The 17,664-nt window shown below is 39.0% G+C and overlaps 1 protein-coding gene across 1 annotated transcript; it reads right to left on the bottom strand.

Moving 5' to 3' along the window:
• On the bottom strand, window positions 1–16,197 carry LOC114436798 (myosin heavy chain, fast skeletal muscle-like). Its single transcript, XM_028407254.1, has 43 exons — window positions 16,180–16,197; window positions 15,136–15,230; window positions 12,016–12,194; window positions 11,877–11,915; window positions 11,466–11,678; window positions 11,243–11,386; window positions 10,849–11,005; window positions 10,666–10,693; window positions 10,460–10,571; window positions 10,291–10,383; window positions 10,039–10,102; window positions 9,849–9,947; window positions 9,652–9,755; window positions 9,365–9,503; window positions 8,983–9,101; window positions 8,737–8,886; window positions 8,484–8,654; window positions 8,094–8,400; window positions 7,908–7,981; window positions 7,642–7,729; window positions 7,296–7,413; window positions 7,092–7,215; window positions 6,870–7,006; window positions 5,891–6,146; window positions 5,557–5,799; window positions 5,300–5,476; window positions 5,059–5,204; window positions 4,890–4,980; window positions 4,247–4,636; window positions 4,019–4,145; window positions 3,817–3,935; window positions 3,535–3,731; window positions 3,265–3,448; window positions 3,026–3,191; window positions 2,789–2,913; window positions 2,363–2,671; window positions 2,080–2,283; window positions 1,872–1,997; window positions 1,402–1,572; window positions 1,191–1,295; window positions 484–579; window positions 221–352; window positions 1–115 (listed from the first exon to the last, which is right to left on the bottom strand). The coding sequence occupies exons 5-43, from the start codon at window positions 11,667–11,669 to the stop codon at window positions 98–100; spliced, it is 5,814 nt and encodes a 1,937-aa protein (XP_028263055.1). The 5' UTR covers window positions 11,670–11,678; window positions 11,877–11,915; window positions 12,016–12,194; window positions 15,136–15,230; window positions 16,180–16,197; the 3' UTR covers window positions 1–97.
• Window positions 16,198–17,664: the final 1,467 nt, after the last annotated feature.

The raw sequence follows: 17,664 nt of genomic DNA, 5'->3' as shown, positions 1-17,664 counted from the left end.
GACGTTTGCTTCTACATTTATTTCCTTTCACACACATCTGACAAAAATATCATATTGTATGATTTCTTGTTCTGTGTCTCATCCAGACTGATGTTCATTATTCAGCATCCTTTCCCTTTAAAGAGAAAGTGAAAGACAAATGGTTAAAGACATATTCAAAATGATCTGTCACACAGTATCAAATCATTGCTAAAGACAATAAAATGTAAATCGATCATACCCTGACAATTTCACGGCTTTTGACTCTCAGCTTGTTGACCTGGGACTCTGCAATGTCAGCACGCTCCTGAGCCTCCTCAAGCTCATGCTGAACCTTCCTGTACCTGGACAGGTGGGTGTTGGCCTGCTCCTCCTGAAAAGTTAAGGCAGTGATGTCTTAAACCACGTTTCCAGCTGAACCACTCAACTGTCAACTCTGTGGTGTTAACACGAGAAATAACAGTTGTCTATTTGTGTTGCATGTGTCAAGTATTTCACACTTACAGCTTCTTCAGATTGCCTCTTGTAGGATTTCACTTTAAGCTGCAGCTTGTCCACCAGATCCTGGAGTCGGGCAATGTTTTTCTTGTCCTCTTCAGTCTAATGGCGCCACACAGTAAAATCTGTTTGAGACTAATGCTAAAGGGAGGTCCTTCTTCCACTTCCTGTTTCATCCTCAAAACTGTGCACACAGCACCCTCGTGCATTCATCTTCATATGAAGCCACTTTAGAAAACCATGAAAACATCCATCCATCCATCATCTGAACCCACTTTATCCAGCAGTGCAGGGTCACGGGGGCGGGAACATGCAAACTCCACACAGAAAGACGATATCTTGTGGTGTGATTCTTTTTGTACAGCACAAACACTGCTCTTTTTCATGCTGTTTAAGAGTACATGCAAGAGTTCCTTCTCCATACAGTTTTTCAAAGTGAAAACATGTTATCTATACATGTCACACATGTAGCATAGCAATATAAGCAAACAGCTGCATGCATTTATAGCTGCAACCACAGTGTCTATTTTTAGCTTAAGTCTTCTCTATATCTCTTCAGTAGCTGCACACATTTGATGGAGATTAATGCCATCTAGGGGTTTAGAACATATTCTACATCCAGCACAAATCAGATTAACAACCAGTTGCTACCCGGTTTGATTTCATTGTCCAGAAATAAACTACAAAAAGATTTATGTTTTGTCCGACTGTACCTGGTAAGTCAGCTCCTTCACTCTGCGTTCATATTTGCGAACACCTTTCACAGCCTCAGCTCCTCGTCTCTGTTCTGCCTCGACCTCGCCCTCCAGCTCTCGAACCTTAGCGACCACACAGAGCAGTCAATCTATAAAGTTTGTAGACTACTCACCAAAAGGTGAACAGAGTATAACTCATAGTCCTTTTTAAAAAATAAAACCAACATACCCTCGACTCCAGTTTCTGGAGCTGCTTCTTGCCACCCTTCATGGCCAGATTTTCAGCTTCATCAAGGCGATGTTGCAGGTCCTTCACTGTCACCTCCAGGTTCTTCTTCATCCTCTCCAAGTGAGCGCTGGTGTCCTGCTCCTTCTTTAGCTCCTCTGCCATCATGGCAGCCTACATATGCAGTAAAATAAGGCCAAACCATTAACAATGTTTAGATTACTAAAACACTGTGTATTACAATAATATTCATGTCATGTCAGACTTGTACACATTTAATATAGCTATTGGATTACATCAGTTTATGGTTTATGGCTATTGCAGTTGATTCCTATATTCCACTGTGTTTATAACAAATTTGCCATTATTTATCAGTCTCTTCCATGGTGGAACTGGCTGCTCCAAAGTAATCATCGGAGTGAAAAAATACACATATTGAATTTATGCACACAAGATACGTAATCAGATCTTACATCAGTGATGGCCTTCTTGGCCTTTTCTTCAGCATTTCTTGCCTCCTGAATGGCATCTTCCACTTCACCTTGGACTTGAACAAGGTCAGCTTCAAACTTCTTCTTGGTGTTGATAAGGCTGGTATTCTATTTTGAAGATAAGAAACAATTAAACCTCAATTGTTGAACTAAACAACAGTTACCTTAATTTGTCAGCCTGTAAGAGTACCTGAGAGTGCAGCAGTCCCACACGCTCGCTGGCATCCACCAGCTCTTGTTCAGCTATTTTGCGGCCTCTCTCTGTTTGCTCCAGTGCAACCCTCAGCTCCTCAATCTCAGCCACCATCAGGGTGTTTCTGCGCTCCACCATGGCGACCTGCTCCCTCATGTCTGCCTGGCTTCTGAGAGCTTCATCAAGGTGCAGTTGGGCATCCTAAATTCAAGAAAATATATATTAAATTCAGCATTTTCAGCCTCTCCTGTTTTTAAAATGATATATTTTAGTTTCAGACCTTAAGCTGTCCCTGCACGTTCCTCAGCTGTTTCTGAGCTTCAGCTGCCTGGCGGTTGGCATGGCTGAGCTGGATCTCCATCTCATTAAGGTCTCCCTCCATCTTCTTCTTAATTCTCAGGGCATCATTCCTGCTCCTGACCTCAGCATCCAGAGTGGTCTGCATGGTCTCAATTATTCTCTGGCTGTTCCTCTTGATCTGCTCTATCTCCTCGTCCTTCTCTGCAAGTTTCCTGTCAATTTCACCCTTGACTTGGGTGAGCTCCAGCTGGACACGGAGAATCTTGGATTCCTCATGCTCCAGGGTGGCCTGCAAAATAAAAGATAAAAAAAAAAACACAAAAAGCCTAAGTCCTTGTTCAGGAGTCTTAATTGTTGGTACAGTTCCTTGTTTGTCCTTTTGTTTGTATACGTCACTTTTTAATACCTCAGCCTCTTCAAGGGCTGTTTGGATTTCTGCTCTCTCAATTTCAGCTGTCTTCTTCCCTTTTTCCAGTTCATGAATTGTCTTTCCAGTTTCACCAATATGTTCAGTCAAATCAGTGATTTCCTCTGCTCAGACAAAGCAAAGAGACATTCTGTTATCACGTTTGGTATCACTTATTTAGCTTTTTGCTAAATAATAGGTGCTTCTTTATCGGACTGTTAAAGAATACAAGATTACGTTGCAGGTTCTTGTTCTCCCTCTTCAGAGTCTCCATTTGGTCTAGAGCTTCTTCATAGGAGTTCTTCATTTTGAACATCTCAGTGCTGAGAGAACGAGCTTCCTTCTGAGCTCCCTCTAGCTCTGCCTGGCTCTCCTCATATTTCTGCTTCCACTCTGCAAGAACCTGAATGAATAAGAAACAAATCAGTGTTGCCTGTCACCACCTTTAACCCACTGAAATTAAAATAACATCTAACCTTGTCAAAGTTTCTTTGCTTCTTGTCGAGGTTAGCAGCCAGAGCATTAGCTCTTTCCACATCAATCATCAGGTCCTCCACCTCACCCTGCAGTCTCTGTTTGGTCTTTTCCAGAGAGGCGCATTTTGCATTCACAGCCTCGATGGATTCCTCTGCATCCTGAAGTCGCTGAGCAAGCTTCTTCCTGTTAGGAGTATTGGATTGTCAGACTCACAGTACTCTATAACCTCAAGTCACCACAAATTAACAAAGCCCAAACTAAAGGCTTACTTAGCTTCCTCAAGCTCTTCAGTGCGCTGAATGGCATCAGTCTCATATTTGGTTCTCCACTGAGCTACCTCACTGTTAGCCTTGGACAGTGCACGCTGCAGCTCAGCTTTGGCCTCCTGCTCCTCCTCATACTGCTCTCTGAGCAGGTCGCAGTCATGACGAGCTGACTGGACAGAATGAGCCAGGGCGTTCTTGGCCTTAAAAAGTCAAAAAACATAATGTAGAAACCCTTATCACGGTAAAAAAATATGAACACAAATGAACAAGAAATCGATTTAATACCTTAACTTCTTCTTCAAGATGTTTTTTGAGCTCCTCAATCTGATGAATATAGGCTTGCTTTCCTCGTGTAAGCTGTGAAACAAGAGATTCCTTTTCCTCCAACAGACGACTAAATTCACCTTAAATGGAGAAAAGCATCATTTGAATGTGACTTTATTTACATTTTCTGTATTTTCTTCTTGATCCCTGTTGTCTCACTTACCATTCTCTGTAGTCAGTCTTGATCTTTGAGCGTTAAGTTCATTTAGCTGGCGTACATGCTCTTCATTCTTCGACTTAAATTCACTGAGTTGATCCTCGAGTGAGCGACACATTTTCTCACTGTTGGTCTACAGTACAGATAAAAAACTGTGTTATGTACAATTAAGGCATACTGTGTATGGATGTTATAAAACATTCATTTTCAATAATATTTTTACTAAAGCTGTACTTTGGATTTGGCGATAGACTCCATATTGCTTGTGAGGTCATCAATCTCCATCTTGTATTCACTCTTCTCTTTCTCCAGCTTCTGTTTGACTCTCTGCAGGTTATCAATCTGTTCTCCCAGCTCTGCCACGCTGTCAGCCTGCTTCTTGCGGAGAGCTGCAGCAGTGGCCTCGTGCTGCAGGGTGGCCTCTTCGAGATCACGTCTCAGTTTGTGGAACTCGGCCTCACGCTTCTTGTTCATCTCGATCTGAACAGCTGTCGCACCACCAGCTTCTTCAAGCCTCTCACTGATCTCATCAAGTTCCCTGGAGAGATCAGACCTCTGCTTCTCCACCTTGGCCCGAGCAGCTCGCTCAGCCTCGATCTCCTCCTCCAGCTCCTCGATACGAGCCTAAGATAAAAACATGAAGGTACACATGATGTGACATTTTATGTCCCTGACAACATCATCTATGGTACTACAAAAACTACTTTTTCCTTAATGTGAGAATGAGAATAAACCTAAACTGCAACTGAACCTACCTATATGGAGACATTTTTGTAGAGTTGAATAAAAGAATACACTTTTCATTATTTTTACAAGAATATATTTCTTTGAATCTTAAGCACTGAGGAAGCCACAAAAACACATTTTTACATGTTACCTGCAGTTCCTTGATTTTCTTGTGAAGCTGAGCTCCAATTGTTTGTTCATCTTCAATCTTGCTAAGAAGTTGGCTTATCTCAAAGTCCCTCCTTTAACAGCAAAAATAAAACATGTTGCACTGTTTTCTTTTGAAAATTCTATTTTCACAAGATAGACTTTTTACTTACTTCTTTATTTTTTCCTCAGACTGCTGCTTGTCATTCTCAAGATCCATGACGGTTTCATGAGCGAGTTTCAGGTCCCCTTCAAGCTTTCTTTTCCCTCGCTCCAGATCCATACGGAGCTTCCTCTCTTGCTCCAATGAACCTTCAATCTAGTGCATTCACATGAAGGATAATAAGCGCCAGTGGAAATATATAAAAACACTGCTTTATTTGCTGGCATCTTGTGATTAAAGCAAAAGCTCACATCATCCACTTGCTGCTCCAGCTTGGCCTTGGCCTTAGTCAGAGTGTTGACTTTGTCTTCTTCTGCCTGCAGATCATCAAGGAGTTGCTGATGGGCCTCTTGGAGGGCTTTCTTCTCTTTGGTCAGTTTAGCAATGGTCTCATCTTGGGAAGCCATTTCCTCAACCAGGTTTTTAACCTAGATTGTTTGCAAAAGAACCAATATTTGGTCATTGTATATGTGTTTATATTTTTTTAAATTGCAAGAGAGACACTAACCTTGTTCTCAGTGGCATGTTTCTCCTTTTCTACTTTGGCCAAGGTGAGCTCCAGGTCATCAATGTCTTTCTTTAATTCAGAGCATTCATCTTCCAGCTTCCTCTTCTTGGCAGTCAGCTCAGCATTGATCTCTTCCTCATCCTCTAGTCTCTCGCTTGTCTCTTTGACTTTAGCCTCAAGCTGGATCTTTGCTTTAATCAGCCCCTCACACCTTTCCTCTGCATCAGAAAGGTTTTCACCTTCCTAGACATGGAATGACAAAAGTTTAATTTATACTGTCACTTGTAACAACAATAGCTGCTGCAAAACAATTCCTCTGTTCTGTTGCACGCACAGACTGAATTTGTAGCTGCAGGTCATTCTTCTCTTGTAGCAGAGTAACCATCTTCTCTTCCAGTTCCTTCTTCTTAGCCAGGGCCTTTGCCAGTTCTTCTTTGGTCTTTTCAAAGTCTTCTTTCATCTGGGCCATCTCTTTCTCAGTCTCTGCACTCTTCAGCAGAGGCTTAATTCTAAAGTACAGCTTCATCCATGGCCATGTTTTGACATTCATGAATGAGCGGATGTTGTACTGGATGGAGTAAATGGCTTCCCTGAGGTAACAAAGCAGAGCATTTAGTTTGTCTCTTGCTCAAATTTCACTGCACACATCTGTTGTCTGCTGTGTTGAACACAGTAGTGAAGAAATGTTGTCATCTTGAAGAAATCTAGTAAAAAAAGTTTAGTGGTTAGGTCTTAATCTGCTGCCTTTAAGAATATATCTAGTTGCGACTTTAAACATGACCTTCGCACTTTGTGGAAAATTGCCTGGCTTCTAAGAGCAGAATAATTTAACAAAATTTTTTCTTTGAAGTTCCAGATAATATACAAAACCACATGCACATACACTGGTCTAAACTGGTCTCCTCTAATGCAAGGGCAGTTTTATACTGTTCAGCAACAGGTCACTGGCTTTAGGACAACCAATGTAATCTGCTACACATGCTCCTCTCTTGTCCGAAGCACAATTAAGGAATTTAGAACAGGAGGCACTAGCAGTCCAAGCAGTGGCTTGTAACAGTCTTGGTGGCTAGATGCCATGGATGCTCAAACAAATGCAGGAAATATAGTACAATGTATTAGATCCATTTACAATTTCTGCTAACCAGAAACCTGTGTCTTTCTGGATGTCATTAGAATGTCAGACATTCACCTTTTCCAGCACTGTTGCAGCACTGAACTGTATTAAATATAAGCTCAAACTGATGTTAAAAAACAACACTCTCAGTCCAGCCTCTACATGTCACTCTCTGTTTGTGCTTGTCCAGTCAGCCTACCTTCTCGCCATCATCTTGGCAAATTCACGTCTCATCAGGTAACCCCTGCACAGAGCCTGGGTCATTGTGACCAGCTCCACCAGTTTCTCATCTCTCATCTCCTCAAGCGTACCCAGTAGGCCAGCCTTGAAGAAGACCTTTTGAATGATGAAACATCAATTTTTATTCAGGTCATACAGTGATTTCTCTATTTAATGAACACAATTAGTTCTGCTTATTTACCTTGGTATGGCCAAATCTGTACTGTGATTTGTCCACACTTATGGATTCCAAAAGTTTCTCTGAGGCCTTCTTGTTGTCAATGAACTGTCCCTCAGGGATGACACTAGCATTCAGTACTTTGTACCTTTAAAGAAATGAATCAGGTCAGCAACAAAACACTATACACATCTGTAAAACTAAGAGGCACAGAAACAGTTACTGTACCTCTGCTTGAAGTCACCATAGAGGATTCTGCTGGGGAAACCTTTCCTGCAGATCCTGATACCTTCTAGCACACCGTTACATCTCAGCTGGTGGATGACCAGGTGGTTCTCCATGAGGCCTTAAATGAAAACAAAGACACCAAACATAACTGAAATTAGTCAGTGGTAATGTAAAGAGTTCAGTGTTATTCACAGACACATAGCTGCTGAAAAACAACGGCTATCTGAAACATTGTTAACTAACGACACATTACAATTAAAGTATACAAGTGAAAGAGATGACAATGTGATAATCAAGTAAAAAATATAAGACTTTTTTTGATACATACATGGTTTTTGTGGCCTACCTGGTGTTTTTGATTCATTAGGAATCAAGCAGCGCACAAAATGTGGGTGAGTGCTTCTTAAGTTGGTCATTAGCTTTCCCAGGTTTTCCTGTTGATTGACAGAAATTGGTCATTTTCATTTACATCAAATGGCGACACAGATGAGTATACTGCCCACCATTTTTCAGAATATTTAGTACAGTACAATACAATACAGTAGACATTTTAAAGTATACAAATATCACCTAATGTGCAGCAGTGTGCATTCAAATAAAGACATGCTTTACCCTGAAAAGAGCTGATACTGTCTGGAAGGAACCACCCTTCTTTTTGCCACCACCCTTCTTTCCACCTTTAGCATCTGTGAAAAAGCAGCTGCAGTTAAATCTAATTACCTCTGATTATTTCTGGCTAAATGTGCACGATATAGAACATGTTGTAGAGTATTTTAAATATATATGTTAAAAAATTACCATCTGATGAGGCATGAGATGCATAGAGGAGAGCCAGCAGTTTGACTGAAGACTTCTGGTAGAGCTGAACCACAGAGTCGTTCAGTGGGTCTTTGTTCTTGTCCAGCCAGCCAAGCACATTGTAGTCAACAGTGCCAGCATAGTGCACGAGGGAGAAGTGGGCTTCAGCTTTGCCTTTAGCAGGTTTGGGTTTCTGGAATGGGGAACTTTTTCCCAGATGCTGGTCATACATTTTGTTCTTGAAGGTCATGTCTGTTGCTTTGGGAAACATGCACTCCTCTTCAAGGATGGAGAAGATGCCCATTGGCTGTAATAATTAAATGAGTATTTAAAACGAGATTTTGTAAGTTCAAGCTGCATTTTTAATAGACAGTGCAGCATGTTGCTCACCTTCTCAATAAGCTCAATGCAGGCAGCCAAGTCCATACCAAAGTCAATGAACTCCCATTCAATTCCCTCTTTCTTGTACTCCTCTTGTTCCAAGACAAACATGTGATGGTTGAAAAACTGTTGCAGTTTTTCATTGGTGAAGTTAATGCACAGCTGTTCCAGGCTGTTGAACTTGGGATGAAAAGAAACACAGCAACAAGTTTTAATTGTGGATGTGTAGAGCATAAATAGGAATAGTCTGATTTTTACTTACATCAAAGATTTCAAATCCAGCAATGTCTAAGACACCGATGAAAAAGTTTCTGGGCTGCTTTGTGTCCAGCATCTCGTTGATTCTTACAACCATCCACAAGAACATTTTCTCATAGACAGATTTGCACAGAGCCATCACTGCATTATGCACCTAAAGACAGAGAAAATTCAACTTCATTTTATACGGGAAAAGTGGAATTTAAATTTAATAAATCTAAAGTCTAAAGCAGTCCTTGGGGCAAATTACCTGTGGCACTGTTTGACCTTTAACCACCATCTCATTGCCGACCTTGACTCGTGGGTAACACAAAGCCTTGAGCATATCAGCAGAGTTTAGGCCCAGGAGGTAGGCGATTTTATCAGCCACTGATGAAAGAATAAACAACAGAGAAAGGGTGGTTAGTGATTAGGAGTCCATTTGTCATGTGCACCTTGTAAGGGTCCTAGTGTCAGCGGGCTAAGTACTCAGTTCACACACACCAGATTCTGTAAAAACTACATTCATCCTCAATTGTGGAAGCATTACTAAAGATATGCACAAACAACTTAAATGTTAAATGTAAGCTGTGTAAAGAAACACCAAAGTACCTTACAACCAAAATCTTAATAGAATTATTCTTAAATGTTACCCTCAGTGCCATCAGGCTCAGCCTGCTCTTCCCTCTGTTTCTGCTTGAACTTCATGTTCCCATGATGCACCACAGCTCCTGTCAGCTTGTAAATTCCTATCTTTTCTTCTGCAGTGAAACCCAGGATGTCAATAGCAGTCTGAAAAAGGGAATAATTTATAGCAGCATGGTTTATATCTTATATTGTTTGATTCAACGTAAGTACCTAAAAATCAAATTAATATGTGCAATTCCTAAAGTTGCAATGTAGCTCTTAATCTTTCAAACTGCAGTTTTGCTCTACTTACATCAGTGGCGATGAATTCTTCAACGTCATCGATACTCTTGACAGTGATTTCACCCTGACTGATCATGGGATAGTCGTAAGGGTTGGTGGTAATGAGGAGAGCCTCTGAAAAAGAGTTACTGTTTTTTCAATATTCAGACTCAAGTGAGACATGCATTTACTCTGTAAAATGATGGACTGTGTGGCTACATTGCCCACCTATAAGCTCAGGCTTGTGGCCTGTTGTGAGCTGATAAAAGATGTGGTAACTTCTTTCAGCAGACAGCTGGAACGTCACTCGAGACTTCTCTAGCAGATCTATTAAACAAGGAAAAAAAATGTGGTTTAGAGTCTGTGCTGTACTGTTGAGCCTCTAAAAACAAGCCTTGGCTGTGGGCTACAAACTTACATGTTTCAATATCAGCAGAAGCCAACTTTCCAGTTGTTCCAAAATGGATTCTGATGAATTTACCCTGCAGAGGTATGCAACTATCAGTAAGGAAATGTTACTCAACCTGCAATATTAAATACTTAGTAGTATTCTGGTTTTTAGTATAGCAGAAACAACAGATGATAACCAAAAGTACAGAGGATGAGCAGACTACTTAACTCAAAATGAGCATTATTTTATTATAGAAACATTTTGAAAGGCAAAACTTACAAAGCGAGATGAGTTGTCATTCCTCACAGTCTTGGCATTACCATAAGCCTCCAACAGTGGATTGGCTGCAATGATTTGATCTTCCAGTGACCCCTAAAAAAATATTGTATAACACAAGTTTGTATTCTTTAACTTAAGCTTTAAAACTATCATATATTATATTATTCACCTGCATTTTTCCAGGAACTGGCTCAGACTTCTTCCCTCCAGCCACTGCGATTGTCGCAAAGTACTGGATGACACGTTTAGTGTTGACAGTCTTTCCTGCACCAGATTCTCCACTAAGTTGTAAATAGTGGACACATACACTAGCGTAAGTAAGATATACTACATTACAGAGTTACAGTACACCCATCCAAAATAATGTCGGCTTACGTAATCAGGATTGACTGATTTTCACGATCTGTGGAAAAATGAAAGAAGAATAAAAGGAGTTTCCTACAGCAACAATATGTCCATACATTGCAGGCTCAAGAATGATAAACATTTTTAGAGACTTCAAACCAAAAGGTTGAATCACTGGTTAGGACATTCTGTAGTTTATGAAGTAATTGTAACCTTGGAGCATGAACTGATAGGCATTATCAGAGATGGAAAAGATGTGGGGCGGAGCTTCAATCCTCTTTTTGCCCCTGTATCCAGAGACAACAACTGCATCATACACTGGGAGCCACTTGTAGGGGTTCACAGTGACGCAGAACAGCCCTGAGTAGGTCTGTGGAGACAGAGGGGATCATCTGTAATGCACATGAAGTATCATTTCGTTTCGTCTACTAATACAGATCAACCACTCCACACTGTTTAAGACCTTTTGGCTGCCATCTTAAGTTCTTTTTTGTTGCAGCTAAGTTCCTTTTCATCATCAGAAGGGGATTTTGTTCTAGCCAAACAACCAACAGGACCCTATCAAGTACCAGCTAACACATTTCGCTGAAAATCAGGTCAAACTCACGTAGATCATCCATGCTGCATAGCGCTCTTTGAGGTTATATAGCACAGAAGGCTCACTGAGGTGGGTCATCATGGCCATGTCCTCAATCTTATCAAACTTCGGCGGGTTCATGGGGAAGACTTCATCTTCCTTGACAGTCAGAGTCTGAACCAAAAGAATGAAGAATTGGTATAAGGATATGAAGTTTTTGATGCCACCATACTGTATACAGAAGTAAACATACCTTTCCACTCAGAGTTTCAACTATGGCTTTGCCACCCTCTTTCTTCACTAGTTTGCCCTTTAAATACATTTCAGCAGGCTCAGTTACAAAGTAGGCTGTTTTGGCATCAAAGGGAGTATTTTGAGCTTCTATTCTCTCCCTTTCAGGTTTCCGGAGGTATATGGCCGCTGGGCCAAAACACTCCATTTCCGCGTCCCCACTCATGATGTTTTACTGCAAGTGAGGAAACAGTCATTTAATTTTAACACCAAGTAGATGGATAGTCAAACAAATGATTTGTCATTAAGGAGAGTATGATCATAAACTGTCCAATCAGTGACAGAGTACTGCAGTCAAATACTTGCTATGCTAATAAGAATAGTTAAACAATAGTTAAATAGTCTTAAAACTGATTGCAGAGATATCATTTACCTTTTTTTACCAACAAGTATTGCAATTGCTGAGTGGATACTGTAAAAAGAAAATTACAATTACTTCTAAAATCTACTGTTCTTGACCATGAAATAAATTAAAACCACAGATCATTGCTATAGTGTATTGGAGGACTTACCCTTGTTGGCAGCCTGTCAGTTCAAAACTTCTGTGAAGCCTGGGAGTGCTGCTTTTATACTGAAATCTTGGGCCACTATGTAGGAGCAGCCCTCCTGTTTAGGTCACTGAGCTTGCCTTAAAAAAATGGTATCAGATGGCTCCCCCCAATTCATCATCATCATCAACCGTCACCTTATCCTGCATAATATCAAAACAATCATTAAATAAAAACCTAGGCCAAATTATAATATAATTTATATTAAAATAAAATCAAAATAAAATATCCAACAAGCCTAAAAGTCAGGTTAGAATGCATGTTAATACCTGAATATTTTAATCTGGAACATACAAAAAAACATTCATATTTACTGCAACTTTTAGATAACTTTTAGATTAATTGAAAGTAATGCTTTAATATTAATGTAGATGGCTGGCTACAGGATGTCCTTCATCTACACTGGGATTGATCCTACCATCAAATAATTTTTGTTGGCAGTGACAGTATTTTAAACATCTCTTGAGGCCTAAGTGTTTAGCTGAGGCTAAATTAAGATCCCATTATGGTCCATTATCCTGAAGTGCTTTCTCTCCAAAGAAAGAGGATACCTTGGTCACTGAGTAAGTATTCTCTTGTGGTATGATTAAGTTGCAATAAAAAGTGACATTCAATATGTCTGGCTTTCCTTTAAAGTCTTATTAGGACTTACAGCAAATATAGCCTCCAGCTCACAAATGCTCAAGCTCTTACTATTGAAATTGTTGACGAATACGTTGAACACTTCTGCTAATTACATGTCAGATCCTTTTCAGCATCTTGTTACTAAGCACATAGAAAATGCTCGCCCTGTGAAGCCTGTATTTCAATCTTATCAGTATTGTGGCTAAGTCATAAACTCGTCAAGTTCAGTTGAGTTAGGTTCTGTAAGATGGTGAGTAAAGATCTATGCAAGTATGTGTTGTTTCTGCTTCTCTGCACTTCAGTGTAGTGTTTGATAGGAGCATGGTGCTAGCACTGCTTAATGCTTGGCACCGGGCCTCTGATGCTACAAATGCTTATGCTGTAAGCATTTAAAAAAATGTGACACCCAAAATGAGGTATGTGTTCTGAGTACTTACAGTTGTATATGGTTCTGATACACAATTTATTAGTTTGGTGTAGCATATGATAACGAACGCAGATGAGCTAAAGAGTTTTTTCAGTCAAAAAGTTCAGTTTCGGAAAACTGAAACTCTTCAGAAGGAACCTTTTTCTGCTTTTTCTGCTGTGACCACAACCAAGACAACATATGTGGATATTTTGTATGGCTGAATTAAAGCAGAGATGAAATCATCAAATCAAAAGAAACTGTGCACCTGTTACCTGACCCTTATTTAGTAAGAGTAGGACAGGTAGTAGTGTAATCTGGTAAACAATGATAAGCTCTGTATGCAAAAGAGCAAATAACCGAGGACGCCCACATGCATACATGATACTGAAAAGGTATCTGGCCAGTTCAAATGTTGCATGACCAAGCTTATAACTCTATAAAACACATAAGACTCTAGTGATAAACATTTGCAAGATCCAACATAATCCATAATTCTAATTGCGATTATCTTTGTGATGGATTGCAAACAAGCACAACTTCTCCTTGTGACAGACCACCTGTCGTCCTTTGGTAAACACATGGAAGGTCTCTGCGAGGCTAAGATTTTTGTTGAATTCCCAAGAAGCAAATATTCCCCTGTGTATGATAAATAAGACATCTCTGTGCAGGTGTTACGTAGCACACTGAGAATTTTGTCTGTGTGTGTGTCCATTTACTCTTGTGTGAGAGAGAAAGTCAAATTAGTACAGGAAGAAATGGAGTGAGGAAAACAGATTACCACTGTAACTCAGTAAAGTCATTTAGAATTGCCCGCTCGATACTGACAGCAGAAAGTTTGGGTAAGTTAAATACTTTGTCCATTGTTTTGTGTGTAACTGTTTGATGTAATTAATTAATGGATGATGCAAAGGGGCTTGTATGTTGATTGGATAATGAGTGATTCTCTTTTTAGTCATGAAACTGCACCAATCCTGATCTGTTAAGTCACATTACTCTTAGTGAAGTTAGTGTTGTTATTTTTTGTAACTGCTCATGCTAAAGAACTATTGAAAACTTACTGATTGTACTACATTCACTACTTAACAAGGATATTATCAAAAAATCTGCATAGTAAGACAAAAGTTACTTAATAAATACAGTCCTCTGAATTATCTTTGCCACACATATACATGTGCATATACAAGGAATGTATTTATTATTAATGCATGCATTAATAAACTCTTTTAGTTTAGGAGTGTAGTGCTGTGTTATGGGATTGTGGCCTCCAACCTGTATCACATCAACTCAAACACAGCATTTGGATTTTAATGTCAATCGGCTGCCTGTTTCTGGATGCTCTGATGTTCTGACATTTCATGGTTTTGATGTCTTGCTGTAAAATGAATATACAGTACAAAGGTCTGTATTTACATTTTAGAACCTGGGGTTGTTTTGTTTATTTTTTCAACATGAAAATCAGAAATAGCGAATAATTCATAAAAACTTCCAGCTTTGTAGTTTTTTGCTGGTCAGACACATCTATGTGGGAAGCTGACGGTAACAATGCTTAATTCGGTAAGTACTGCTTTTCCTGATTACTCAGTATTGTCCCCGTTCATAAAGTATAAAGTATATTATGTATCACTATGTATGTTTTTATACATTTCAATGCAATGTAAGATTTGGTTTTATTTCCTAATTAAAATGATGTATGTCTGTAGTGGTCAAACCGAATAAGTTAGTTGTCTGTTGTTACTTAGAGAACATATCATGCACAGGTTTACTTCATATAGATTGTGTGGATCAGTGTGTACAATAGAGGGTCTTTGCTCCACTTTTTCTCACCTTTCCTTGTTTTCTTTACTCTACAGGTGGGTGTGTCTCTGCATTTGTATATAGACATTTCACACAGTTCCCTCATTGTTTCTATTTTTCTGAATTACCCTTCTCATATTGGTGTATACTAAGGCAAAACGTTTTTGACAGAAATACTAAATAAAGTTTATTTGGATGTTTTGTTTGAGAGCAGTTTGCATTATTTGCCTGCACTTCATCACTAAATCATACAATACCTGCAGACTCAAACTTTTCTTTGAAGGTTTTGTTATTTGGCAGTGATGAAGCAGCATCTCAGTGAGTTCCCTTTTCTTTTTCCTTCTTCTGCTTCCTGTGTAGATATGAGTAACAAAGAATTAATCAATTACTTTTGTTAATTTGCTTCCTTTATAAAAGTAAAAAGTAATAATGTACACAGGATATTGCTGTTCTTAGTGTTTGAACAATGTATTCTGTGTATTTAAAAACATATCTTGATATGTATTATGGGACAATAAATTCTACATAAGACCTTTGATGTTTGAAGGTTAAAGCAACCATTAGCTGGAGAGTTAAAAAGGAAACCTAACTCAATTTGATATTTATGAGTCCAGAAGGGTTTAGTTGATGTACAATGTGGCTGAGCTTCATAGGAAACACTTAATTATAGTGTTTATGGAGCTTGACATGTACTGCTGAGTGTGCCTGCTGATTTTAACCAATTATCTTTGTTTTTCTGTCCTTCAAGGAGATGTAATACTATCCTGAGTACCACCTTAAGAAAAACATCACTGCTGCATCTGTTAATTAATTAATAAATACTTAAAAGTCTATCCCGAATTGCATGGGGGACAAACAGTAGGTGACACATACCAGTCCTGTAACAGAACTCTGCAACCGACTGTACTTGTTTCACTCTAAACTATGCTCTAAAAAAGAAAGACTGGCACTATACAGTATTCATTTTAAGAAACTTAATCTCAGGTCACTGTGAGCTACAGTGCTTTTCAACATGTAAAAAACACATTATAAAACAGAGTTAATGGAAAATCAATTCCAACCAGGAAGTTCAAACAGTAAAGCATTTAGTTACTCATCTTCTATGAACAATTCAAATTAGCAATTTGCATTGTTTAAAACTAATTAAAAATTTTAAACATTTATTAAAAAAAATCAACATACCTACAGTCAAAAGCGCAGACGTGGTTACAATGAAGAGAAAGAGGGAGAGAAGGGGATGTGGATACTAAAATCCTGCATGATTTACAGTATAAACTATAGATATGTAAATTGAGCCATACCATTAAGACAATTATGATGGACTGTCCAGATGGTTCTCCTGCTTTCTGTCCACTTCATTGTCGATTCAAACATTCCCCCGAGGGCCTGATGAAAACAAGTTGGAAGTGACAAATATAAAACATTAACATTTTATAAAATGAATTGAACCTTTTTTGTTTTCAGAATACTTGCTATACTATCTAGTGCCTGCACTCTGTGTGAGTTGGTGACATGGTGTAATGTAAAGAGAACAGATTGTCGTGATGACAGAGAAGCTGGTAACATAAGCAGGATGTTTGCACCTTTGCAACTTGAGGCTCCCTCTGGTGTTTATAAGATACCAGTGACCTCTACCACCAACATCAATACACTCACATCCATGTGACAGTTATTAGCACCACCAGGAACTGACAGCACCCGATGTTTCCACACTTACTATGACAATGAAGAAAGGTTTTAATTCAAGACCTGAAGTCATAAATTATAACCAAATTCACTTTACAATCTGAGTTTACTTTTTATATATTATTAACCTTCAGACACATACCAGTGCAAATTCAGTCGTTTCTAAAATATCATGTATAGGCTATTGAAAATTCAGTCTCACCCCACTTCTCATTTTCTCATATCCTAACCTCACAGTTCTACTGCAAAAGGACAAGAATCTACTGCCATATTCACAGCAACAAACATAACACAAGCCTTGCCAAAACAAAATGTTTTTTACATTTGGAAACAGTGGCAGCCATCACAGCAAGCATACAATATACAAAATGCAACAATATCATAGTAGTGTTAACATAGATTACTGAATAGATTTGAAAAAAGAAAAAAAGAAAAACACATTCTTGAGACTGTTGAGGAGCTTGACCTTCAGGCTGCACAAATAACACTGATGGAAACTTCTTATACCCTTTACTTTGACATTCTAATACACAAAGTAAGATTAAAAAAATAACCATAACAAGAAACACACAAACCCCAACTTTGCTGTAGGTTTAGTGAGTTAGAGCAGCAACACAGATACAAAGCCACCTTTCTAAAGAATTTTACTTCAAAAACTACTAGACTATTAGTTACAGTAACAAACACATGAACCCATGAAGTTAAAATTATGCCAAAACATACTTACAATGTTAAGCATGGATGCTACTGTTACTGTAAATGTATATCCATTCTGTTTGTGACCAGCCAATAGACTGGAATGTTACTTAACACTCACCTTGGTTTATTATTCTGAGTCCAGTTGTTGCCCTTTGACAAATGAAGAAACTGACAGACGCGGATCAAAGGCCATAAAAACACAATAAGCCTCTTGAGCATTTGGCATTTGGCTTGAGCATCAACACAAGCCTGGTGCTATATTTGAGTTTTGCCCTAATAAGACAGAAGATTTCCAAGCAGGTCTCATGTAACACAAGTTGATTGAAGACAGAGGCTCATTATATCTTGTGGGTAACCACTTTAGAATTTCTTCTTCTTATTTACTGTTGTAAGTTGATCTT

The sequence above is a fragment of the Parambassis ranga genome, chromosome 5, assembly GCF_900634625.1.
Source record: "Parambassis ranga chromosome 5, fParRan2.1, whole genome shotgun sequence".
In the NCBI taxonomy this organism is placed as follows: domain Eukaryota; kingdom Metazoa; phylum Chordata; class Actinopteri; family Ambassidae; genus Parambassis; species Parambassis ranga.
Note: the sequence above shows the minus strand (reverse complement) of the source record. Positions and strands in the feature narration are given on the sequence as shown.

Bases quoted from the DNA above. Each gene is read 5' to 3' on its own strand.
- LOC114436798 (XM_028407254.1), bottom strand. From the start codon at position 11,669: ATGAGTGGGGACGCGGAAATGGAGTGTTTTGGCCCAGCGGCCATATAC. The intron at 3,449-3,534 runs GTAAGCCTTTAG...TACTCCTAACAG, and splicing joins GAAGAGCTTGAGGAAGCTAA to GAAGAAGCTTGCTCAGCGAC. The intron at 353-483 runs GTAAGTGTGAAA...TTAACTTTTCAG, and splicing joins AGAGGCAATCTGAAGAAGCT to GAGGAGCAGGCCAACACCCA.